Here is a 26,959-nt window from a genome sequence, read left to right as displayed (position 1 = left end):
TACAACAAAGTAATTATTGGTATAGCCAACAATCCTATTCATCATAGTAGAACCAAGCATATTGAGATTGATCATCACTTTATTAAGGAGAAGCTGGATAGAGAAATGATTTGCCTGCACTATGTACAATTAGAATCAGCTAGTAGGGTTTTGTATGTCTTGGTTAAAGGATTGATATTTTCTACATTTTGTAGCAAGATGGGTCTATATGATATTTTTGCCCCATCTTGAGGGGGAGTGCTGGTGTGTGCTGTAAATATGAATATTATGTCCCGTTTGGCACAGCTCTAGCTCCGAGATCTATGCAGTTTGCAGACTAAATTAAAGTGGTTTAAATATTTTTTTATTTAATCTAAAAATAAATTAAATGAGTCATGTAAATGCACTTAACATGCCTGCACCTCCAGATCTAGGATTTCCTAGAGCTACAAGTGACCAGCTCTAGGAAATCCACAGATTTCCTAGAGCTGGATTTCCTAGAGCTAGAGCCTAGAGCTCTGCCAAACAGGGCCATAGTTAGGGACTAAAATGCAAAGACCAAAGAGAGAGAAGGAACAAGTTCTATCTCCAAAATTTACAGCTTTCTCTATCCCAAATCTGAAATTCTACCTCGATCATTCAATTTCTTCTTAGGACAAGTACTATAAGACAAGAACAAATTTAGTATCCACAAATAAATTCAAGTAATATAGTTGGGCCTGAGAACTGAGCGGTAGCTCAGATGGCATGGATCGCTGGTGTGCGTCCTGCCCGCCAGCGTTCGAAGCCTGGCTTCGACGCTGGTGTCTCACCGGGAACAGTAGTTCCCTGAATAATTTCAGTTGCCTCTCGCGCAGATGTGCCACAATGGTCAAGTGACGTGCCCGCCACACTCGGAGTCTGGTGCTCTTCGAGGATCTCTCAGCTGCGTTCGTTGTCTAGGTATAGTTGTAGGTTTGTTCGTATACCGTGTATGTGAGGTGTGTGTGGTGGTGTGTGTCTGTATCCGAACAGATTCTACAGCTGTACTTAAGATGAGAGGCCAAAAAAAAAATATAGTTGGGCCTATATATTGGCCTAAACTGATGAAAAAAGTTTCTAGATATAGGGATGGCTACAAAAAGTAAGCCAAGGGTACAAAACAAATACATGGATCAAAGATGAATAATTGTCTAGCCCAAGCCCCAATGCAGTCCTCAATAAAATTTAAACTAATATAAAAGAAAATATCTTCCAGATATTTCGTTTCAAACCTGAATAAGCTGCCTTATCTGCGGATTTGAAAATCCAAACATGTAGGAACCAGACTTTTGGCATAAGTTTCTTTCCAATTCAGTAGCAGCATTGCACTGTTTTTCCTTTATTCTGCAGTATATCTCTTTCCAACATGCATTTGGGGTAGATCCATCAATCTGAACATCATATAGGCTCAACATTAGGGAAATGTACAGATTTGGAACTAGAAATTTGTCATGACGCTGTTATTTCCACGGCATACAAATAATTTTGAAGATAATCATCAAAATCTGCTCTTTTCCATAAAAACTACATGGAAACTATTAATAAAAACCATAAGTGTTACTGAATTGGTTTGGGTAACAGACCACATGATGTTACTTAACAAGGAATAACAGAAATAGACTTCCACCAGAGAAATAGAAATACGTTAAATCAGGCTTTCGACTAAAGTTTAACTTGGTGTTCAGAATGCAGTTAGAAAATTGTTAAGACACTGTCAAGCTGAATTCATAACCATTTTTCAACCCCATGTACCAAAATGATTTTATAATCGTCATCAACAACCAGTCGACTGATGGCTTCCGTCGCTCCCGCTCCCCCTCCCGGCGCCTCCCTGTCCCCTAGCTCCACCAGCCGCTCGCCGCTGCCTACTCCGGGCGCGCCGACCACCCAACCCCCTCCCTCTCCGGCGCCTGAGGGCCCCTTCTCCTCCACCCCCGGTGCCACGGCTGGGCGCTCCAAAGGCCAGCGATGGTGCGACGACTCCCCGTCTTCTGGTGGCTTCCCTGTGGAGCTGGAACCCCCTACGTTCAAGGATGTCCTGCTGGGCGGCGGCGATGCATCTCCTCTTGCTGCCCCGGTGCCAGCTGCTGCCTCGTCGGCCCTTCTTCAGGCGGATGTCTCGTCTGCGGCCACGGCACCTCCTCGTGCGCCGGTGCGGATTATCCTCCGGCCGTGCGATAGGCGCACTCGTCCGGCCGCGGCGGCTCCTCCTGACCGCGATGGTTGGGTTACCTCGGAAAGTCGTCGCCGCCGCCGCGAGCGTCATCGGAGAGCGCTTCCCCCTCGGCGGCCAGTCCCGAAGGATCTACGAGGGCGCTGCTTCAACTGCTTGTCTACCGCTCACTTGGCCGCGTCCTGCCGTTCCCGTCCGAGGTGCTTTGCTTGTCGGCGTCTTGGGCATCGCTCTGATGTCTGCCCATCCCGCCGTCGTCCCCGCCCCGCTTCTGGCCGTAGGCTGCTGGTCTGGCGTCCCAAGGTCTCGGCGTTGTCGCGACCGACGGACACGCAGTCTCCAGTTGTTGCTGGTGGTGGAACGGGCGTGCAATCCTCGGCCTCGGGCGATGGCACGACGCACAGGCGTAAGCGACGCCGTCGCCCGCGGAGGGCGCGTCCCGCAGCGGATGCGGCTTTCCTGGGTGGCGATACCGGCGATGAAGACGACGCCCCCGCCCACCCTCTGCCGGAGCCTACCGTCGAAGCTACGCAGGGCGTTGATGCTCCAGCGGTTCCCAGACGCATTCTCGACTGGTCAGACCGGCTCTCCCGCTGCGAGGATGCCTTGAGCTGCGCTCTGATTATCACCTGGCTTGGAGGTTCGGGCGACGGCGGGATCGGGTTCGTACGTGCCACAATTGCCCTTAGGTTCGAGATCGAAGAAACTCGGCTGTCCCTTCGTCCCTGGGGTCCGTCCAGTTTCCTCTTGATCTTGCCTAATGAGGAACTCGCTGGCACTATCTATAATGGAGGGCGACCTATCGTCACCAGCTCTGCCCGTTTGCACGTCAGGCGGTGGACGAGGTTTGTCCAGGCCACGGCGGCGAGCCTCCCAGTGGCTGTAGAGGTTGATCTCGTGGGCATCCCTACCCATGCCTGGAGTTTGGAGACTGCTGAAGTTCTCTTGGACGAGCTTTGCTGGATTGATGGACTGCACCCGGGCAATGCTGATCGTCGTGATGTATTCATGGTAAAGGCATGGTGCTCCGATCCCGCTCTCTTCCCCCCGGAGATGATGCTGGAGATCGTGGAGCCCGCCTGGGAACGCGGTTCCGGCGTACGGACGTTAGCCTACCCCATCAAGGTCAACGTTCGTCCTCTCGCCGAGCCGGGTGCATATCAAGATCCTCCCCACCCCCCTCCAGAAGATGCAGAAGATGAGGATGAGGATCGTGATCGTCGCCGGAGCCGTAGGCCTCGTTCTTCTCCGTCGTCTCCTATGGCTCCGGCCGCGGCGCCGGGTGAAGCTACGAACGCCGGTCAAGCGAGCAGGGCTCCTGTTCACCAACGCTTGGGTCCTCGCGTCCAGGCAGCAGTGGATCTTGGCATTGATGATCAGTACGACGAGACTACTGGGGCCTTGCGACGCGCGCATAGTCTCGAGGCGGCTCGCTCAAAGTCCAAGGCGGCCGGGCCTGCGGGTGATGCCGTTAACGCGGGATCGCTGCCCGAGGGCTCATGCTCTCGTGCTACGACGTTTATGAAGAGCGCGGGCAATCTGGACGTGGATACAGCGGTGGATACGGCTGTGGCTGCGAATGAAGATTTAGATGTCGGGCAGGTTAATGACATCGTGAGGCGACGGATCGAGATCCCTCTGGAGCTCTCCGATGGGCCTTCGGTGTGCCCTGAAGGGCATCAGCTGGTGGTTTCTGGGCTGCTTTCCACATCCCGCCTGGATGGGCTGTTCGAGGCCCAAGCTCCAGGTGGCCCAACTTTCAGTTTTGCTAGCACATCTATTCCGGCTGAGACTCCCGTCAGCCTCGTGTCACCGGCCACGTCTCCGTCATCCCCAATCCCGCAACCGTGTTCTTCCCCCGCCGCCCCCTCCCCGCCGCCCGTCAGCGCCTCTGCTGCTATCCCGCCACTGAGCTCACCACCCCCTGCTACCGCTGCTCCCACCGCCTCTAACTCTACCTCCTCGCCACGGCCATCCCCTGCGCCCCGGCCGAGGTCTGTGACTTCACAGCGGACCCAACGTGTCTCCTCGAGTCGCCAACAGCTAGCACGTTGTGCCCCAGCGAGGTACGCCCGACCCATCCAGGTCTACACCCGCCGTCGCACCAGGAGGAGATCACTTGGAGCTCGCTCTGTGGCTGCGGCGCCATCCAGCCCGGTCAGTCCTGCATCAAAGTTCATTAGCAAGCTCTCTAAGCTGCCGGGGCGGATCCTGCCAATCCCGTGCATCAACATACGGAGGAGAAAAAGGATTCCGCCACCCAGCGACGCACCAAGACGAAGTCGCCGCCTCGCCGGGCTGGGCGTACCAGAAGCGTGTCCTGACCACTTAAAGAAACAAGTTGTGCGGGCCCTGGATTTCGATGTGGAAGAAGAAAGGGAGCAACTCAGCCAGCACATTCTGGAGGAATATGTACGACGATTTCAACAACCTCTATCACCCCTGCACATCAAGGCATTGGCTGCTCTATTTGGATGGCTCTCTCCTGATGAGATCCCTGTTGAGGAGCCAGTTGAGTACCTGGTATGATGGAGGCTTCCTCTTAATTGGTCGTTTTTTACTCTCAATATTTATGGACCCATCTCATATATTGATATGGAATGTAAGGGGGCTTAATTCAGTAAATAGACAAGATGCCGTCAGAACAGTTGTAAACTCTTACAAAATTGATGTTGTCTGTTTACAAGAAACAAAAATGACTACAATTTCACGGCAGCTTGTGCTCTCTATGCTCGGTATTGATTTTGATAACAACTACATATTTCTACCATCGACCGGAGCCAGTGGAGGGATTCTGATTGCCTGGAGAAGTTGCCTGGGTTCAGTAAGTGCAAGTAGAGTGGATACTTTTTCCACATCTGTTCAATTCAACTCTGATAGTAGAGGCTCATGGTGGTTGACATGTGTATATGGGCCACAAGATAATGAAGCAAAGATCCAATTCTTGCAAGAGCTGCAGGATGTACGTGTCCAATGTACAGGCCCTTGGATGGTGGCAGGAGATTTTAATCTCATATATAAGGATGAAGATAAAAACAATAATAATTTAAATAGAGCAATGATGGGAAGATTCAGGAGATGGATTGAGGATATGGCGGTTAATGAAATCCCCTTGCATGGTCGTAAATTCACATGGTCTAGTTCCCTAACCAGTGCTTCTCCTACTCTGGTAAGACTAGACAGAGTGTTCTGCTCTCTTGACTGGGAGGAAATGTTCCCGGAAAGTCTTCTTCAGAGCTCAGCTTCTGATGACTCTGACCACTGTCCGCTCATCCTCGGATTGTGTGACAGACTGCCAAGCAAAAGACGCTTCCACTTTGAAGCCTTTTGGCCTAGTCTTGATGGATTCCAGGAAACTATTGAAGAGATGTGGTCTTCTGTCCAACCCCGTCGTTGCCCTTTGGAGACTCTATCCCTGAAACTTAAAGCAACGGCAAAAGGCTTACAAAGATGGAGTCAAAAGAGAATTGGTCACATCAGTTCCCAACTGTCCATGGCAAGGGAAATTATTCATCAGCTTGACATAGCCCAAGACAGTCGTGCTCTCCAGCCTGACGAGCTATGGCTGCGCAACAACTTGAAGAAGCACTCGCTCGCTCTAGCTTCATTAATGAGAACTATAGCCAGGTCAAGATCTCGAATAGGTTGGCTTAAAGAAGGGGATGCCAATACCAGATTGTTCCATATGCATGCACGACATAGAAAAAGGAAGAATTTTATTGCTAGATTGAAGGCGGGTGATCACATTGTCACTGCACATGAGGAAAAGGAAGCTGAAATCTTCGAGTTTTACTCAAACCTGATCGGCACAGCCTGTGACAGAGAAAGAACTATAAACCTTGAAGCACTCAATATCCCAGAATATGATCTAGAGGCCCTGGACATACCGTTTACGGAGGAGGAGGTTTGGAGAACCATCAAACACTTGCCAACTGATAAGGCCCCAGGTCCAGACGGGTTCACAGGAAAGTTTTATAAAACCTGCTGGACAATAATCAAAGAGGATGTAATGTCTGCTCTGCACACCATTTGGGAAAAAAGATTCAGGAACTTGTGGATGCTAAATTCTGCATTTATCACCCTAATCCCAAAGAACTATGAGGCTGCTCAGGTAAAGGACTTTAGGCCCATTAGTCTGGTACACAGTTTTGCTAAGCTAGTGACTAAAATCCTTGCCAACCGGTTAGCTGGCCGTCTTGATGAAATGGTTTCCCCCAACCAAAGCGCCTTTATCAAAAGACGATTTATTCAGGACAATTTCATGTTGGTGCAGCAGACTGTAAAATACCTACACTCTCAAAGGCAGCCAAGAATACTCCTGAAATTGGATATCACAAAGGCATTTGATTCAGTAAATTGGTCTTTCCTGCTGGAGGTACTCCGAAAGCTCGGCTTTGGTGCTCGATGGTGTGATCTTCTTTGCGGACTGCTCTCAACTTCCTCCACCCAAGTGCTCCTAAATGGCAGCCCTGGGGAGACTATTCAACATAGAAGAGGGCTCCGCCAGGGAGATCCTCTCTCTCCAATGCTTTTCATCTTGGTGATGGATGTGCTGAATCGGATGGTCACACAGGCTGATGAGGAAGGAATCCTGCAACCCCTGGCTAGAAGGCCTATTCAGCACAGAATTTCCTTATATGCTGATGATGTAGCTCTCTTCCTCCAACCTGCAGCAGCGGATATCAATTTGACTTTGAGAATACTCCAGCTATTTGGGGAAGCTTCTGGACTCAAAACAAATGTGCAGAAAAGTAACGTAATGCCAATCCATTGTTCTGAAGAAAATATGGGAGTTGTTCAGAGTCTGCTACCTTGTGGTATTCAGGGATTTCCTTGCAAATATCTTGGTTTGCCTCTCTCCATCAAGAAGCTGACCAAAGACCAAATCCAACCAATTATCGATAAAATAGCTGATCAGTTGCCAAGATGGAAAGCAGATCTAATGACAAAGGTAGGAAGGGTGGTGCAGGTGCAACATGTCCTGACTGCAATGTTAGTATACTTGGCTATGGCAATTGAGCTTCCGCCTTGGGCTATTAAGGCAATTGATAAAATCAGAAGAGCGTTCCTTTGGAGAGGCAGAAAAGAAGCTAATGGAGGACACTGCCTCATCGCTTGGCCCAAAGTTTGTCGATCTAAAGAACTTGGGGGCCTGGGAATTGCGGACCTAAAATCCCTAGGTTTTGCACTCAGAGCTAGGTGGCCATGGCTGAGAAAATCTGAACCAAGTAAACCTTGGGCAAGTCTGCCATTTCAAGTGAGCAAGGAGGTGGATGGCCTCATCTCTATGGCAGTGTATACCGATGTAGGAAACGGAGCTAGCACTCTGTTCTGGAAGGATAGATGGCTGGAGGGGAAAAATATTGAGGAAGTAGCGCCTAAGATCCTTAGTTTGGTCTCTAAAAGAATAATAGGCAGGCGTACAGTAGCGGAGGCCTTGACTGATGAGAAATGGATCGAGGACATCCGAGTGGGAGTACCTGTGGAAGCTCTGATGGAATATCTGGAATTGTGGGATAAATTATCTAATATTGAGCTGCAGGATGGGGCACAGGACAGACACATTTGGAGGCTTTCGGCTTCAGGAAAATACACAGCGAAGTCTGCCTATGATGTATTTTTTCAGGGCGCCATATACTTCAGGCCATATGAGAGAATATGGAAGTCATGGGCTCCTCCCAAATGCCGCTTTTTCATGTGGCTGGTGGCTCATAAACGGTGCTGGACAGCTGACAGGCTTGCTCGGAGAGGACTTCCTCACCCGGCCAAATGTCTACTCTGTGACCAAGAACAAGAAAACATTGATCACCTCCTAGTTGGTTGTGTGTTTGCCAGACAATTCTGGTTTGCCCTCTTGCAGCGCTTCGGACTCTCTTCACTCACGCCTCAACCCGAGGATTCAGCTTGGGAGGATTGGTGGGAGAAGGCAGAGGCGGCCACCACTGGAGATGTGAGAAAAGGATTAAACTCCATTATCATCCTTGGAGCCTGGAGCATCTGGAAGCACCGGAATGACTGTGTCTTCAATGGGGTGGCACCTAACATTAACACAGCCCTTAGTATAGCTAGGGATGATGCCCATTGGTGGTGTTTGGCAGGAGCCAAGGGTCTGTCCTTGCTCACTGCTAGGGGTGCTTAGTTAGTTAGCATGCTTGGTCGCTGTACTCTCAGACTCAGGTGATGTAGCTTTAGAAATCAGGGAAGGTGTGGGGGTGAGTGTTTTTGGGTCTATGTATGACTCCTTATTCTTCTACTAATACAAATGATACGCAGCTCTCCTGCGTGTTCGAGAAAAAAAAAATGATTTTATACATTTTCTACCTTTTTCATCTAATCTGATAACTAAAAAGGGATGTACTGAAACATAAAATATTAGCCAAGGTTTAGCATGCTATTTCTAGTTTAAATTTGTTAAGTAACATCATGAGAAACAGACATTCAAGTGAAGTGCCTTAACTGCTTAACTGCACCAGGTCCGTAATATTTATAGATATTATGTTAAGCAATCCAGAGCCTAAATTATCCTTAGAACAACTTTAATGAAAGCAAACAACAACAAAGCCTTTTAGTCCCAAGCAAGTTGGGGTAGGCTAGAGTTGAAAGCCAACATGAGCCCCTAGTCACGGTTCAGGCACGTCAATAGCTGTTTTCCAAGCACTCTTATCCAAACAGAGCATTCCTATCCATGTCAGCTTCGGTCTTCCTCTACCTCTCCTCACATTGATATCTCGACTTAGAACTCCATAATGCACTGGTGCCTCTCGAGGTCTCCTTTGGACATGGCCAAACCACATCAGCCGATGTTGGATAAGCTTTTCTTCAATTGGTGCTACCCCTAGACGATCACGTATATCATCGTTCCGAACTCGATCCATCCTTATGTGACCACAAATTCAACGCAATATACGCATTTCCGCGACACTCAGTTGTTGGACATGTCGTCTTTTTGTAGGCCAACATTCTGCTCCATACAACATAGCGGGTCTAATCGCCATTCTATAAAACTTACCTTTAAGCTTTTGTGGTACCCTCTTGTCACAAAGAATGCCAAATGCTTGGCACCACTTCATCCACCCTGCTTTAATCCTATGGCAAACGTCTACATCAATATCTCCATCCTTCTGTAGCATCGATCCTAGATAACGGAAGGTATTTTTCTTAGGCACCACTTGACCTTCCAAACTCACCTCTCCCTCCTCATGTGTAGCGTTGCCAAAGTCGCATCTCATGTATTCTATTTTAGTTCGACTTACTCTAAAATCTTTGAACTCAAGGGTCTGCCGCCACAACTCCAGTTTCCTATTTACTCCTATCTGGCTTAATGAAAGCAAAGTATGCAGCAAATAATAGTAGATTGATTATGGGATTACATGATACATGTATATATATAGGTAGAGATAGGGGCGGCTTATGGAAACAGAAACGACCTCTGGTATCCCTACCATATACAACTCAATCTACACCCTTGTTGGATAAGGAACCCAACACAGGGAAGCTACAAGAGCTGACCGCAAGGACCAGACCCAGGCCAGCCACATACGGCTGTCTAACACGCCCCCGCAGTCGAAACACCGGTGCTGCGGACGTTGAGACTGGACCTGAACTCCTGAAAGACCGAAGTGAGAGATAAGCCTAAGTGCTCTCTCTATGTACTGGCGCTGAGAAAGAAGACGACCATTAGGACAACGCTGAACATGCATGCCAAGGAAGTGGTGAAGTTCACCCAAATCCTTCATAGAGAATTCCTGTTGCAGAGCCTGAATGGTGCGCTGGAGTAGAGCCGAGGAGGATGCAGTGAGCACAATATCATCCACGTAGAGCAGCAGATACACAACATCAGTCCCTGGACGACACAAACAGTGAAGTATCAGGCTTGGTCTCCACAAATCCCAATGACAGCAGAAATGTCGCGAAGCGACTGTACCATGCACGAGGAGCTTGCTTGAGGCCGTATAAGGATCTGTTTAGGCAACAAACAAAACTAGGATGCACTGGATCTTCAAATCCAGTAGGCTGCACTTGACGACACAAACAGTGAAGTATCAGACTTGGTCTCCACAAATCCTAATGACAGCAGAAATGTCGCGAAGCGACTGTACCATGCACGAGGAGCTTGCTTGAGGCCGTATAAGGATCTGTTTAGGCAACAAACAAAACTAGGATGCCCTGGATCTTCAAATCCAGTAGGCTGCACTGAATAAACAGTCTCAGACAGGTGGCCATGAAGGAAAGCATTCTTGACATCCAGTTGGTGTATAGGCCAGTTCCGAGATAGAGCTAGCGAGAGGACAGCGAACTGACGGCGATGCCAAAGTGTCGTGGACGTTTCCTTTACGACTCAAATCTGACACCTTTGCCACACTGTCTAACTTTTTTACCTATGCCGCTACTCAGTTTGGTGTCACCATCAAGGCGGTGCAGTGCGATAATGGTCGTTTGACAATTCTCATACCCGTGCTTTCTTCCTCGCCCGTGGCACCCATCTTCGCATGTCTTGTCCCTATACTTCGGCTCAAAACGGCAAAGCCGAGCGAGTCCTTCGCTCTACTAACAATATTGTTCGCTCTCTTCTTTTTCAAGCGAGCACGCCTCCCTGCTACTGGGCCGTAGCCCTCTCCACCGCCACCTACCTCTTCAACATCATACCCACCAGGACACTACAATCCTCTACTCCGCACCATGCCCTCTTCGGTACTGTGCCCTCGTATGATCGTCTTCATGTCTTCGATTGTCGTTGTTACCCCAACCTCTCTTCTACCGCCCCTCACAAGCTTTCTCCTCAATCTGCTTTGTGCGTTCACCTTGGCTTCTCTGATCATCACAAGGGATATCGGTGCTTGGATCTTCAGTCCAACCGAATCATCATCTCTCGCCATGTGATTTTTTATGAATCCACCTTTCCCTTCGCTGCGCAGCCCTCAGCCCCTTCTCCTGAGGACTATGCCTTTCTTGATGATTTTACTAACCCTGTGCCTCTGCCTGTTGGCATAGCACCTTTGCTTTCCCCTGCAGGTACTTCTGGGAACACCGCACTACCACGTGCGGTAGTGCCCACTGTGTCGCTACCTCTGGACGCCACCAGCTCGGCTGTACCGCTGCTGGTTTCTCCCCTGCAGGCTAACAGTACCGCACTGCCATATGCGGCTGTACCACAGCCGGCTCTCCACCCGCAGGCCGGCGACGTCGCACAGCCACGTGCGGCTGTACCACAACCGGCTATTCACCCACAGGCTGCAGATTCCGCACAGCCACGTGTGGCCGCGTTGCACTCTCCTACTCCAGCGCCGACTGACGCTTTGATGCCATGAATGAGTATGCAGCGAATAATAGTAGATTGATTATGGGGTTACATGATACATGTATATATATAGGTAGAGATAGGAGCGGCTTACAGAAACAGAACCGACCTCCGGTATCCCTACCATATACAACTCAGTCTACACCCTTGTTGGATAAGGAACTCAACACAGTGAAGCTACAAGAGCTGGCCGAAGGCCCAGACCCAGGCCAGCCACATACGGCTGTCTTACATTTAAGCATCCAATTTGACATACCATTACTATAAAAGCATTAGAAAAATTTTCTATATGGCACTCTATACATAGAATCAGATCAGCTCATCAAAATGTTTATGTGCGTTTCTAAAAGAAGTGAAATGGCATCTGTGAAACAAGAAGATGATGCCTCCAGGATGAAGGGGCAGCTAGACAATGGTGAGAGTTAACCCTAGACCTCTCTCTTGTATCTTACTGTGCACTGTCTTGTTATTTTCGGCTGTTAAAGCCTAGCACTTAGAATATGCTCAGCATCCACCTTAGTGGTTACGAGATATGCTGGAGCAAGTAGGAAAAGTAGAGAAGCCCTCTGCCTATAAAAGCAGGGGCAGTATCCTTGTGTAAGGACTAAGCTTTGCATTTTCGATTCCAACAAGCGGCCTAAGGCCAAGCTGCCCTCTGGCCTTTGCCCAAATCTGAGATCCACTTGTGTTTACCTAGCCAACAATTGGTATCTAGAGCCTAGGGTTCTTGAGCGAGCAGCCATGTCCACCGCCAGCCAGATCGAGAGAGCGCGCGCCACCGCTGCTGCTGCCGGTGTGGTGATCAACCCCGGTGGTGCGGCAGCAGCAGACGATCGCGCGACACGCCTTGCTGTCGCAGAGGCAGCGGCTGCGCGGCAGTCGAGACGGCCAGGCAGGTGGCAACTGCAACGCTGCGCGTCGAGATGGAGCGGGAGCCAGCCGGCGGATCGCGAAACCCAACAGGGTGTCGTCCTCAATCGCTGTCACCAGAGCGGCATCGTGGACGCCGCGGCCGCTCATTGGTGGTACAGACTGTCTACCGCGACTCGAGAGCGGGGACGCCATGGCCGATGCTCACCAACTTCGAACTACCACGAGTGGAGTCTCCTGATGAAGGTAAAGCTGCAGGCTCAGCATCTCTGGGAGGCGGTCCGCGTCGGTGGCGTCGGCTACGACAACGATCGCCAGGCGCTGGAGGCAATGTGCGCCACCGTCCCCACAGAGCTCGGCGCCTCCCTCGCCATCAAGGCCACGGCGAAGCTAACGTGGGAGTCGATCGCCGTGGAACGCATCGGCGGTGATCGTGTCGGTCGGGCAACCCTGCAGCGACTCCACCAGGAGTGGGAAGGCCTCGCCTTTTAGCCCAGTGAGCAAGTTGAAGACTTTGCTCGCCTCACCAACCTGATGGAGCAGATGGCGCGCAACGGCGACACCGACCTCACGGAGGCGCGCGCGTGGAGAAGTTCCTGCGCTGTATGCCGAGGAAGTACTCCTAGATCGTGATGGCGATAGAGATGCTCCTCGACTTCGAGCAGATCTTCGTCGATGACGTGACCGGAGGCTCAAGGCGGTACAAGATAGCAAGGAGGGGCCTCAAACCGAGTCGGGCGCCGCCGATGACAAGCTGTTGTACACGATGGAGCAGTGGCGCACCTTCGAGAAGAAGGATGAGGGCTCCGGTTCGTCTGGCTCCTCCAAGGAGCATCGCCGGCGTTCGCGCGGTGGCAAGGGGGAGGAGAAAGGACCCCGGGCGCAGGCTGGTGCTGATGGCGGCGTTGTCGGCGAGCACAAGGCGACCCAGGATGATACATGCCTCAGCTGCGGCAAGTGCGACCATTGGGCCAAGGACTGCCGCCTTCCTCCACACCACGGTGGGCAGGTTCACGTCGCGCAAGCAGAGGAGGATGCTGCCCTGTTCCTGGTGCACGGGTGCGTCGAGCTACAGCAAGAAATAAGGGAAAGGGGGAAAGTTCAAACTTTCCCCTTCCCGCATCGGCTGGCTCCGCCCTACTCCACCTCGACGAGCCACGCGCCCACGCTTTCCTCGGAAACAGTACCGGCGATGACAAGATCGACGGCTGGTACCTCGACACCGGTGGTATGCACCACATGACCGGGCGGCGCGAGTTCTTCTCTGACCTAGACTCCGGCATGAAGGGCTCTATCAAGTTCGGCAATTCCTCCGCCGTCGAGATCAAGGGTGTCGGCTCAGTCATCTTCAAGGCCAAGACGAGGGAGCACCGCCTACTCACCGGCATGTACATCCTGGCCGTGAGGAACTCAATCATCAGCGTCAAGCAGCTGGACGAGAATGGCTCGCGGGTGGAGATTGAGGACAGCGTGCTGCGCATCTGGGATAGAAGCCGCCGTCTTCTCGTCAAGGTGAATCGGGGAAGCAATCGCCTTTATGTGCTTCATGTGCAGGTGGCGCACCCCCTTTGCCTTGCCGCGCGCCGGGACGATGAGGCATGGCGCTGGCACGAGCGCTTCGGGCACCTTCACTTCGAAGCCCTAAAGCAGCTCAGCAAGGAGGAGATGGTCCGTGGCATGCCCCACGTCGACCACGTCGAGCAGCTCTGCGACACCTGAGTGGTGACCAAGCAAAAGCTCCCGCGTCAAGCCTCCTACCGCGCCACCGAGAAGCTCGAGCTCGTGCACGGTGACCTCTACGGTCCTGTGTCACCGGCCACGCCTGGAGGACACCGCTACTTCCTGCTTCTTGTTGATGATGTCTCCCGCTACATGTGGACTGTGCTGCTGGACTCCAAAGCCGCAGCTGCAGACGCCATCAAGCGCCATCAGGCAGCCGCAGAGGAGTGCGGCTGCAAGCTCAAGGTGTTGCACACAAACAACGGCGGCGAGTTCACGGCGGCCGACTTCGCCGCATATTGCGCCGACGAGGGGGTTCAGCGCCACTACTCCGCACCCTACTCACCGCAACAGAACGGTGTGGTCGAGTGCCGCAATCAGACGGTGGTGGCAGCGGCGCGCGTCCTCCTCAAGCAGCGTGGCATGCCGGTGGTCTACTGGGGCGAGGCCGTGATGACCGTCGTGCATCTGCTCAATCGCTCGCCGACCAAGGCACTCGACGGCAAGACGCCGTATGAGGCCTGGCACGGGCGCAAGCCGGCGGTCAGCTACCTACAGGTCTTCGGCTGCCTGCCTTTCATCAAGGAGCTGAACAACGTCGGCAAGCTCGACGATCAAAACTCACCAGGGGTCTTCATCAGCTACGCAGAGGGGACTAAGGCCTACCGCGTGCTCAACCCGGTGACGCGGCGTGTGCGAGTGGCCCGCAACGTCGTGTTCGACGAAGGCCACGGCTGGGCATGGGACAAAGCGGTGGATGACAGGTCGGCGACGGCGCTCCACGACTTCACCATCGAGTACACGTGCACTGGAGGTGTTGGGGGAGCGCAAGGTGCATCCCCATCGATGTCTGGATCATCACCAACGTTGTCCACTTCATCAGCCCCGCCACGATCACCTTCACCAAATCCGGGGGAGCCCGGAAGCTCATCGGTTGCAGTCGGTGAACCCAGCTAGCTCAACGACGCGCTTGGCGTAGGCGGTCTGTCGAAGCGTGATCCCGGAGTCATCCTGGTGCACCTCGATTCCCAGGTAGAAGGAGAGAGGCCCCAGGTCACTCATCTGGAAGGTGGCCTTCGCCTCTTCCTTGAATGCCGCCACCTCCGCATCCTTGGTGCCGGTGATCACCAAGTCGTCGACGTAGACACCCACCAGCAGAGCATTACCTCCACTGCCCCGTCGGTAGATGGCCGCCTCGTGCGGGCTTTGCTCGAAGCCCATCCCCTTTAGCGTGGAATCCAACTTGGCATTCCACGCCCTCGGTGCCTGCCGCAAGCCATAGAGGGCCTTGTGTAGGCGGAGCACCTTGCCCTCCTTGCCGGGGATCGCAAATCCCGGCGGCTGATGCACGTAGACCTCCTCCTTCAAGTCGCTGTTAAGGAACACCGACTTGACGTCCATGTGATGAACACGCCAGCCCTACTGGGCAGCTAGCGCAAGGAGTTGCATGGACTCCATCCGTGCCACGGGAGCAAAGGCGTCGTCGAAGTCGACCCCCTCCTGCTGCACGAAACCTCGTGCCATCAAATGAGCCTTGTGCTTGACGATGGCACCGGCTTCATCCCTCTTCAGCTTGTACACCCACTTAAGGGTGATCGCGCGGTAACCACGAGGAAGATCAGCAAGCTCTTAGGTGCGGTTCTTCTCAACCGCATCCATCTCCAACTGCATCGCGGAGCGCCATGCCGCATGTCTCTCGGCCTCTGCAAACGACCGAGGCTCACCGTCGTCACACGCAAGGTGCAACTGCGCCTCCAGGTCGTGAGGCACTGGTCCCGGCACCGGCTGGTCGCCGAGAAGGTTCTCCATCGTACGGTACCGCAACGGCTCGCCGTCGTGGTACGCGTCGACACGCTCCTCGTCGTGAGAGAGCGGAGTAGCGAGCTCAACCGGGCCGTGCTCGACATGAGCTGGTGGTGGAGTAGGCGTGCCCGGAGTGGTGCCTGTCGGTGCTGGAGTGCGTGGCATTGCCGGCTGTGGTGGAGCCGGCGAAGAACTCATCGCAGCCGAGGTCCTGGCTGGAGAGCGTGGTGCTGTCGGAGTAGCAGGCGCCGGGGTCGGTGGAGGCTCAGGGACTGGGGTAGACGCGCTCGCCGAAGAAGAGCCGCCTACTCCCCCAGCTCCCTCGAAGTGGACGTACTCGACAGTGAAGTCGTCGTACGTCGGAGCCGAGCCATCATCCACCGCCTTGTCCCACGCCCATCCTCGCCCTTCGTCGAACACAACGTCGCGCGCCGTGCGCACACGCTGTGTCTTCGGGTCGAGGATGCGGTAGGCCTTCGAGCCCTCCGCGTAGCCGATGAACACTCCCGGAGTGCTCCTGTCGTCGAGCTTGCTGATGTGGCCAAGCTCCTTGGCGAACGCGAGGCAACCAAAGACCCGTAAGTGGGAGACCACCGGCTTGCGCCCATGCCAAGCCTCGTACGGCGTCTTGCCGTCGAGCGCCTTGGTAGGCGAGCGGTTGAGGATGTAGACGGCCGTCACCACCGCCTCTCACCAGAAGACAGCCGGCATCCCCCTCTACTTGAGGAGGGCCCGAGCCATCCCCACAACCGTCTGGTTGCGCCGCTCGACGACGCCGTTCCGCTGCGGGCTGTACGGCGCGGAGTAGTGGCGCTGAATGCCCTCGTCAGCGCAGTACGACGCGAATTCAGTCGCCGTGAATTCGCCGCCGTTGTCGGTGCGCAGCACGCGCAGCTTGCGGCCGCACTCTGCCTCCGCAGCAGCCTGCGCGCGCTTGATGGCGTCCGCAGCCTCTCCCTTGCTGCCGAGGACCATCACCCACATGTAGCGGGAGAGGTCGTCGACGAGCAGCAGGAAGTAGCGTCGTCCTCCCGGTGTGGCCGGTGTCACCGGGCCACACAAGTCCCCATGCACAAGCTCGAGCCTCTCCATGGCTCGAAAGCTAGCCCGTTGTGGAAAGGGGAGTCGCCTCTGCTTCGTCAACACGCAGACGTCGCAGAGCTGCTCCACATGGTCGAGGCACGGCAGGCCTCGCACCATCTCCGTGGCACTAAGCCGCTTCAGGGCCTCAAAGTGAAGGTGCCCGAAACGCTCGTGCCACTGCCACGCCTCGTCGTCCCGACGAGTAGCGAGACAGAGGGGTTGTGCCACCTGCACGTTAAGGACGTAGAGTCGATTTGCGCTTCTAGATACCTTGGCAAGAAGGCGACGACGACGATCCCAAATCCTCATGACTCCGTCATCAATCACCACGCGCGAACCGTTCTCATCCAGCTGTCCCAAGCTGATGATGGAGTTCCTCAATGCGGGGATGTAGTAGACTCCGGTGAGCAGCCTGTGCTCACCAGACACGGTGGTGAAGATGACGGAGCCGACGCCCTTGATCTCCACGCCGGAGGCATCCCCAAACTTGACGGAGCCTCGGACGCTAGAGTCAAGCTCGGTGAAGAACTCTTGTTGACCGGTCATGTGATGGGTGGCGCCGGTGTCGAGGCACCACCCGTCAGTCTTGTCGTTGCCGGAGCTGTCGCCGAGGAGGGCGTGTGCTTTTGGCTCGTCGAGGTGGAGGAGAGCCGCTGCGGCCGGTGCCGCTGGAGGTAGCTCAATGCTTGCATGTGCCATGAACAGAGCCGGCTCCTCCTCCGCCTGTGCGACGTGGGCCTAGCCGCGTCGTGGCTGTCGGCTGTCCTTGGCCCAATGGCCGAGCTGGCCGCAGTTGCGGCAGGCGTCGTCTCGTGCCGGCTTGTGCCTGCTGGCGGCGCCGCCCTGGGCGCCTCCGCGGGCATCACCCTCGACACGTCCTCGTGCCCCGGCCTGGGCATCTCTGCGTGGCTTGCCACGCTTGCGGCCGCCTGTCGCGGAAGAAGGCTCCCCCTTCTTCCGATCACCTTGGCTGGCAAGCCACTGCTCCCGAGTGAGAAGGAGCTTCCCGCCAGTGGTGATGAGCCCCGAGAGAGACTGTGGCTCATCGCTGTCGACGACCTTGAGGCGACCTATCGCCTCCTCGATCGACATCGTGGAAAGATCCAGCAGGGACTCGATCGAGCGAGCCATCTGCTTGTACTTCTCGGGGACGCAGCGAAAGAGCTTTTCGACAGCTCTCTCCTCGCCGTAGGTGTCATCGCCGAACTGCACCATCTTCTGCAACAGAGTGTTGAGACGGAGAGCAAAGTCATCAACGTCCTCACCTGGCTTGAAGGCCAGGTTCTCCCACTCCTTGCGAAATGCCTGCAGTGTGGACTTGCGGGCGCGGTCGCTGCCGATGCATGCCGCAGCGATGGCGTCCCAAGCCTCCTTGGCAGTCCGCTTGTTGGTAAGTGAGAACTGCATCTAGCGGGACTGCAGCGATGAGGGCATCCAGCGCCCGTCGATCTAGGTCGTAGTCGGCGTCGCCGTATCGGACTGCCTCCCACATGTGCCGCACCTGGAGCTTTACCCTAATCACCGCAGTCCACTCGACGTAGTTAGTCTTGGTGAGGGTAGGCCACCCATCGCCGGGACCGACGTCCCTGACAACAGCCTAGAGCCCGTGGTAACCACGGTACCGATCCGGGGAGAGAGAGCCACGCTGCCTGTGAAGTCCGTGCTCTCCATCGACCCGTCGGTACCGATCCGGGGAGAGAGAGCCACGTTGCCTGTGAAGGCCGCGCTCTCCATCGACCCGTCCGCCACCGTTGCCGTGCGCGCCTCCTCCAGGAGCGCCGTCGGCGCATCCGCGCCTGTCTGGGCTGCCGCCGCGCTCGTGGGCGTGCGCGGCTGCCCCAGGAGCGCCACCGCCGTGCGCGCCTCCTCGAGGAGCGCCGCCAGCTCGTCCGCGCCTGTCTGGGCTGCCGCCACGCTCGTGGGCGTGCGCGGCTGCCCACTGCGCCGCCTGCGCTCGCGCTGCCTCCCTCTCTAGCAGCTCAAGGTCCGCGTCGGCGGTGTCGTCAGCGGAAATGGAGCTGCCGATGCTGCCGTGCAGAGCCTCGACCTCCGCTGCCGCCGCACGTGCTGCATTCGCCGCCGCCGCTGCTTCCGCCTCTGCTCTGGCTGCTGCTAGCTCCGCCGCTGCCAGCCTCGACGCCCTTGCCGCCGCCGCAGCGGTCTCTGCCGCCGCTCGCTCGCGTTCCTCTGCCGCGGCAAGTTCGGCCTCCTGCCGACGCCGCGTGCTTGAGGCGACCGAGCACTGAGACTGCCCTGCAGACATGACGCGCTACCGGGGGGCTGCTGCGTGGGGAGAGGGCTGCTTCAGACGAGCCGCTGCTCGTCCGCGCGGGGGAGGAGTGAGCAGGAGCGGCCGGAGCTGCTACTCGCAGTTGGGGCTGTTGTGTGGCTGGGAGAGGAGATGAGCAGGAGATGCTCAGGCTACAGGATAATACGGCTCTAATACCACTTGTTAGTCATTGAATTCTCACTCTTGGAAGTAGCAGAATTCTTACTCTCATCGAGAGAGGATGACACTAGGAGTTGGGACAATTTTCTGGTTTATTTCTCAATGCCATGCCAACCCAAGGGGTTGGGGTTACATATTTATAGGCTGCTAGCCAGCCAAGCATATGCCAAGATGCTAGTCTAAGATGCTGTCCTGGATGCTAAGATGCTGTCCTCTAAATGCTAGACTAAGATGCTAGTCTAAGATGCTGTCCTAGATGCTAAGATGTTGTCCTCTAGATGCTAGTCTAAGATGCTGTCCTAGATGCTGTCCTCTAGTCTAAGATGTTGTCCTATGCTGTCCTAAAAACACAAAGACCACAACAGCCCCACAAAGACCACAAGACTTATCCATCAGACTACGACGATGCCTTTGCCCCTGTGGCGCGCATGGAATCAATCAGTGTCCTCCTCGTGCTGGCAGCTCAGGAGGGGTGGCAGGTCCACCACATGGACGTCAAGTCCACCTTTCTCAACGGCGATCTCAAGGAGGAGGTTTACATGCGCCATCCAACAGGCTACGCCGTCGCCAGAGAAAAAGGGAAGGTGTACCGCCTGCGCAAGGCACTCTACGGCCTGCGTTAGGACCCACGCGCTTGGAATGCGAAGCTCGACACCATGCTCAAGAAGATGGGCTTCAAGCAGAGCGTGCACGAGGCAGCAGTGTACCGACGGGGCAGCGGGCGCAATGCCCTGCTCATCGGCATCTACGTCGACGACCTCATCATCACCAGCGCTGAAGAAGGGAAAGTGGAGGCGTTCAAGGCGCAGATGAAGAAGGCGTTCGACATGAGCGACCTCGGCCTCCTCTGCTTCTACCTCGACGTCGAAGTGCACCAGGACGCCAGCGGCATCGCCCTTCGCCAAACCCACTACGCCAAGCGCATCCTCGAGCTCGGCGGCATGGCGGCTTGCAATCCGGCCCACACCTCGATTGAGGAGCGGCTCAACCTCAAGTCGGGACAGCACGGCGGAGGAGGTCAATCCAACTCACTACCGACGGCTGATCGGGAGCTTACGCTACCTGGTCCATACCCGGTCGGACCTTGCGTTCGTCGTCGGGTATGTGAGCCGGATCATGGAGAGGCCAACGATGGAGCTCCTGCAGGCCGTCAAGCGCATCCTACGCTACGTGGTGGGCACCCTCGACTACGGTCTTCACTACGGCAGGCCCCCGACAGGGCGCGCTTCGTCGGCTACTGCGACAGCGACCTCGCCGGCGATGTGGACACCAGCAAGGGCATAACCGGGACCATGTTTTTCCTCGGTGATTGCTTGGTCAGCTGGCAATCCCTCAAGCAAAAGGTGGTGGCTCTCTCAAGCTGTGAAGCAGAGTACATCGCCGCCACCACTGCAGCAACTCAGGCACTATGGCTATCAAGGATGCTGGCAGAGCTCCTTGGCAGGAAGGTGGATGTGGTTGAGCTGAAGATGGACAGCAAGTCTGCTCTAGCTCTGGCCAAGAATCCTGTCTTCCATGAAAGAAGCAAGCACATTCGCATCAAGTATTACTTCATCAGAGATTGCTTGGAGGATGGGAACATCAAGGCTAGCCACATCGCCACTACTGATCCGCTGGCTGATATTCTCACCAAGTCGCTAGGGAAGTCCAAGTTCCAGGAGATAAGGGAGAGGATTTGGCTATAGCGATCACCTCCAAGGCTTAGCACAAGGCTTAGGGGGAGAATTGAGAGTTAAGCCTAGTGCACTCTCTATGTATCTTATTGTACATTGTCTTGTTATTTTCGGCTGTTAAAGCCAAGCACTTAGAATATGCTCAGCATCCACTTTAATGGTTAGGAGATATGCTGGAGCAGGTAGGAAAAGTAGAGAAGCCTTCTGCCTATAAAAGCAGGGCCAGTATCCTTGTAAGGACTAAGCTTTGCATTTTCAATTCCAACAAATGGCCTAGGGCCAAGCTGCCCTCTGGCCTTTACCCAAATCTGAGATCCATTTGTGTTTACCTGGCCAACAAATGGAGCTTAATATCCATTAGTCACAACAGCAAAACTATCTTAGCATATTTTTTCTCGCACAATATCTTGTGAATAATAAACTAGGTTTCTATAGATGTATCTGCGATTGCAAAACAATAGTATATATTGATTATCATTAGCCATTATTCTTAAGCATCTCTTAAGATCCAAAAAAAAAGCTTTAGCTTTTGTGAAAAACAAACCAATTAGATTGCTGTACAGGTAAACTCCCAGGCCTCAATGATGCCAATACTTTGGGTTTCAGGACATTTCATGTTCCGTACATGTTTATGCAACACATGAGTCCGTGAGACCAAAAAAAAATCTTCAAAATTTTTAATGAGAACATCGTCTACAAGACAAAGACAAAAGGTTGTTAATTTGATTACCTGCACCCCATCTTCTGAGATCACCCTAAACAATGGTCGTGCTTTTGTATCAGAGTTCCTTAGTACTTCCATTTTGTATGATGTTACTGAATGTGGGTCTGCAACAACATTTCATATACTAAATAAACAAATGCATAATCTAATGAGTATAATAAATGCTGCAAACAGTTTTAGACAAGTTTGAAGGATGATTACCTGCTATTGACATGTACTTTCTGAAAGCAGTATATCCTTCAGGCCATATATCCTTTTTGTTATGGAAATGGTCAGAGTCAGATACTATCCTACCTGGAAAGGAACTCACAAAACAGAAGTTGGTCACACAGCAAAGGAAGGATTAGAGAGCAAATTCATATTCATACATTGGGATAAAAATGTTAACATGAAAAAGTTAAATATCGCACAACATTATAAACCAATCGCTAAGTTCAAGTCATGGTAAGCAAACAAAATTATTCAGTCAAGTGCTTTTATTACACCCTACCCCAACTTGTTTGGGACTTAAAGGCTTTGTTGTTGTTGTTGTTGTTGTTGTAAGTGCTTTTATTACATAAGTATGCACAGTAAGAGTGACTACAAAGTGAATAGCCAGAGTGAAGTGACAATAAAACCTTCCAAAAGGAACTCAAAGGTAAAGCAGAGCAAAAGAAGTTTCAATATATCCTATCACCCACAACTCTGCAAGTATATCTCTCAACCAACCTGCTTCAGCAATAGGGACTCTATAGAAGGTGCCAGTAAAAATTAACTAAAAGGTTACCAGTGATGCCTACTCAATGTTTACATGCTGGTATATCTTTTCAAGTGCCCGTGCTAGGACCCTAGGGCAACATTTATGGTGTGTTTGGTTTGAGGAATGGAACCATTCTAGATGTGGTGGTGCATCATGAGTTCATTCCTCAAATTTGGTGGAATGGCTCCATTCCTCAAGACCTCAACCCATTCCATTCCACAAACCCAATCAAAAAGTGAGGAGTGAGAAGATGATGGACTAACCCATTCCTCAAAGCAAACACTCTATAGTCACTCCTAGTGCTCTGAGTCTCAAAAGCATGGATATATTCATATATAGCATAACTGGTATCCCTGAAACGTGTTTGGTATGCAGTATCCACTATGTACAACCATTTTTTTCGTGTTCTCAGAAAGGAACATATTTCAACCTTACTGGCCATTAAATGCATTTGAACAAATTGACATTCAATTTAGAATGAATTATAATATAAGTAACCAAGATTCAGGGTGACTGGAGATGCAAACACTAATTGATCTATGGAATCAAAGAAATGATGAGGGTGTCATCATCACAGACAACTTTAAACTTTGCATCATATAACAAATCAAACAGAATGGCATAAAATTGGATAAACATGATCCGCAAGCTTTTTTTATATCAACTTTTAAATTTGACGTAAGCATATAGCTCGGCTATTGTACCGTTTCTATCTGCTATATTGAGGATGTCATAAATAAAAACTATATTTGCAAGTGGAAATTCAATGGAATGCTTTTTTAAAAAACAATCACAGTGTATACAGGAACAGAAATAGAATAGGTGCTACATTCTATGTTTGAACACATACCTAAATTGCTCACACGAAGGTTTCCTAGTTCTATTTGAGTCATTTCAGCATCCTCTCCATTTTGCACTGCTAGATCTTCCGATAAATTACCACAAGGGTCTACCTTGTCCTCATAGGAATTAACATCAGAACCATCATGTTGAACGGATTTCCGAAGCTGCAACATAATTTCTGGAAGCTGCTGTGTGCTGAGAAATCTACAGAACGAAAAAGTTAAATGGTCACAACAAAAGAGTATCAGACAGGATAAAAGAACAATGTGGAGATCCATCTATGTGCTCTTCTCCCAAGAAAACTTAAAAGATGATTTACTTCTGTAAAGTAGGTTAGGGACACATACTCCTTCGCTTCTTCTAAGCTCCGACTGAAACTTGTTTGCTTGCATTTGAGATGCAAAGAAGAAACAAGGCCATTCAGAAACGGCACAGCTTGCTTCAACTTAATCCTGAGGATAATTCATAATTGGTAGTTCCAAGAAAAAGAAGCCAAATGATGTCAGAATTGATTCTACAGGACCAACCTTGCAAAATCATGAGTACCAAAGAATTGGACCAATATTGATTGGTCCAACCGCATGGACTTCAAAGCTCGGGTTGCAGGTACATTTGACTCATCCACCACAACCGCCGGCCACATTGCATGACCTGTTCAAGCACATCAGGCCCCGTTAGAGAAGACACAATAATTGTGGGTGACTGAGAAAGCCAGCAGACCACTAACACTAACAGATAGAAAATGGAAAGGGACACAAATGAAACAAATTAAATCAATCAGATGAAAGATCATGAATGTAAGCCCTTAAAAAAGGCAAGTGCATACACATGAGTTTATAATTCAGGAAGAGGCAAAACTACGAGCTAAAGTGGCAATTAGAGAATAAAACTCCAATTTAAAGTAGAAAGTGACCAAGACAGTAACATTTCAGGCAATCATCAAAATACCCTAAAAGCAAAGCTATGAAGGGCATTCAAGAAACTCTAATTGAAAACATTTTCTATGAAAGAGACTCAGTGAAATCATCTAGCACATGTGATGGAGATCAAAAAACAAAACTGTGTTGGGAATCTAATGAAAGTTTTTTCACCCAACACCAGATATATGAGCACTAGACAACTGTACTCTGGTATATTTGAATAGAAATCTGTACTCTGGTATATTTGAATAGAAATTGAACTTCTGATGAAATGATACAGAAGATAACTAAAAAACCATCACCATAGAATTCAAGTTAATCAGATGATAACATCAGTGTTCAGAGATAGAGAACTCAAATGTTTAGACTACCTGTAATTTTTGCCCACACAAGGTCACCTGGGTCGAGAGCCTGATAGTCATGAAAGCTAACAGCAAGTGCAAGCAACTCATCATGTCCCTTCTTATCCAGATTGGAAATTCCAAATTTCAGATTCAGGGACTTCATCTCTTCAGAGGAGATGGAAAACTTTATCCTTTCATCTGCAAGGCTAAGGTCCTCTGCTTCACCATCATCATACTTCACCTGCAGTAATGTAGACACAGTTATCAATCACTGGGTTACAACATTTTCTAATTCAGACAATGGATGGGAAATTGAGTGGCAAAAAAAATAAACATCAGCTGTATCTAGCATCTGATACCTTAAAAATAAAGAATATTTATGAAAATACAGAAGGAATACAAGCATAAGCAAACCTTATCCAATTAGCTCAGCAAACGTTTGAGGATCCTTGCAACTAATATAATAACTTAAACCCAAACCCACAGGAAACAAAAGCATTTACACCACCAAGAACAGAGACCATACTGAATGCTTCTTGGTTGCCTCATTGTACCATGTGATGGAGCCCTTGTACCAATCATCATCCAGCGGCCAGAAAACCTGCACTGGCAATTAAAATTCCGATCACAACATCCCAGCATTTCCAAGAGAAGAAGACAAAATTGAGTTCATACCTTGCACACCAATCCAACAAAGGCATTAGGATCCGCAGTCTGAATATCCAACCTGTTCCAGAAACAGCATCAATACTGCTCGATTTTTAATTAAAAGGGATTTATTTCAGCTAAAGCCATCAAGCAAAATGCATGGGCGTATCCAACTCACTCGACCCATCTCCTCCCGACCGACCCCTTGGGCCTGCCCAGCCGACGACTCTCAGGTTCTGAGAAGCAAACCGTCTTCTCAGCCCCTCCACGGCGTCTCGTTCGCCCTCGCCGCCATTCCGGCTCCATCCCGTCCTCGTCCCCGTCCAATGCAGGTGAGGCAGAGCTCAAGCTGAGCAGCTCGTGCTTGAGAGAGCCTTTCCGGTACGAGGGCCCAGCCTCCTCATCCCGCTCCAGCGGCGCGAGTGGGGCCGTCGTTGGCGAGGGCGGCGACAGCGACTCATCGACCCGCAGCTTCTTGCAACGGCGGCGGTAATATACTTTCATGGGAGGGTTAAGGTCGTCGAAGCGGGGCTTCTTCTGGGCCGGCGGGCGCGGGGCGGGGGCGGAGGAAGAATAGACGTGGCCGAGGGGAAGGTACCGGATAGGGCGGTCTCCGTCCTCCTCCTCCTCGTCGTGCACGAAACCGTTGCCCTCGACGGCGATCACCATGGCTAGCTAGGTATCCGCCCCACCTCGCTCTCTCTAGGGTTCGGCGAGCAATGGTGACGATGGCGATGGGGTTTGGGGAAATTTGGGGAGGGAAGTTTTGGGCCCTCGCAAATCCTTTTTCTTTTTTTTTCTTTTTGCCGTTTCCCGCCGGAGGACGCTGCTACACACGGCTGCGCGGCTGCGGCTGGCGCCTGCGTTTGCACCACATGGCACCGGGTTGCGGTCATTAGGGCCGTCTTTGGTCTTTCACTTCTCTCTCTGAAAAATTGTCGCAGAGAGCTCTACTAAACAGGACATAAAGACTCATCCTTTATAATATCCACGATATTTGACTACGTTTGTCTTCAATGTGATCCACGGGTGCAATATTAGATCTACAACTCAGCAGATCCTCCGCAGGTATGGTTAATAAAAAGCTACTATCTTCATTCTAAATTATAAGATGCTTTGATTTTTTTTTTGTTTCATCCATAGATGTATAGCAAAATGAATAAAACAAAAAAGTCAAAATAGTAAAATGAATGAAACAAAAAAATCAAAATGACTTGTAATTTAGAACGGATGAAGTAACATATAACAAAAAAATATAAATATCAATCTATTGTCACTAATGAATCGGAAGTTCACAACAATTTATATTTAATCTATTATCGACAACATAGTGCATATAAATCATACTAAGTTTACATAAGCTTGCACCAAATATTAGTTCGAGACCTCTAATTGAAAACGGAAAAATAGAAAAACATACGTTTCTAGCCCCGTGGGTCACCCACGGGTGAAATATATTATCTGCACTCAACTCAACGCCATCATGGACCCTGGCCCAAAGACACCTGCACACTAAAGGCATGTTCGTTTCATTTTAGAACAAGGGGTTGAAGGGGATCGAGGGGGATTAAATCCTTACAAGTTAAAATCCCTGTCAGCGTTTCGAGCTACCACCGACGAGTAAATTTGTATTATTACGCGTCTGGCTTGGATGGTGTGCTTAGAGGACACGA

The 26,959-nt window shown here is 51.6% G+C and overlaps 1 protein-coding gene across 1 annotated transcript in view; it reads right to left on the bottom strand.

The window, feature by feature from the left end:
- The window catches only part of LOC136541792 (histone-lysine N-methyltransferase TRX1-like), a 41,765-nt gene extending 15,683 nt beyond the window's left edge, over positions 1-26,082 (bottom strand). The window contains 10 exon segments of the mRNA XM_066533892.1: positions 1,233-1,391; positions 21,799-21,896; positions 21,994-22,086; positions 23,382-23,578; positions 23,722-23,826; positions 23,902-24,025; positions 24,666-24,879; positions 25,165-25,239; positions 25,314-25,365; positions 25,465-26,082. Of these exon segments, the coding sequence (XP_066389989.1) occupies positions 1,233-1,391; positions 21,799-21,896; positions 21,994-22,086; positions 23,382-23,578; positions 23,722-23,826; positions 23,902-24,025; positions 24,666-24,879; positions 25,165-25,239; positions 25,314-25,365; positions 25,465-25,955 (1,608 nt within the window). The 5' untranslated portion in view covers positions 25,956-26,082.
- Positions 26,083-26,959: the final 877 nt, after the last annotated feature.

This window comes from Miscanthus floridulus, chromosome 3 (genome assembly GCF_019320115.1).
Source record: "Miscanthus floridulus cultivar M001 chromosome 3, ASM1932011v1, whole genome shotgun sequence".
Classification (NCBI taxonomy): Eukaryota; Viridiplantae; Streptophyta; class Magnoliopsida; order Poales; family Poaceae; genus Miscanthus; species Miscanthus floridulus.
This window is presented reverse-complemented; position numbering and strand designations above follow the sequence as displayed.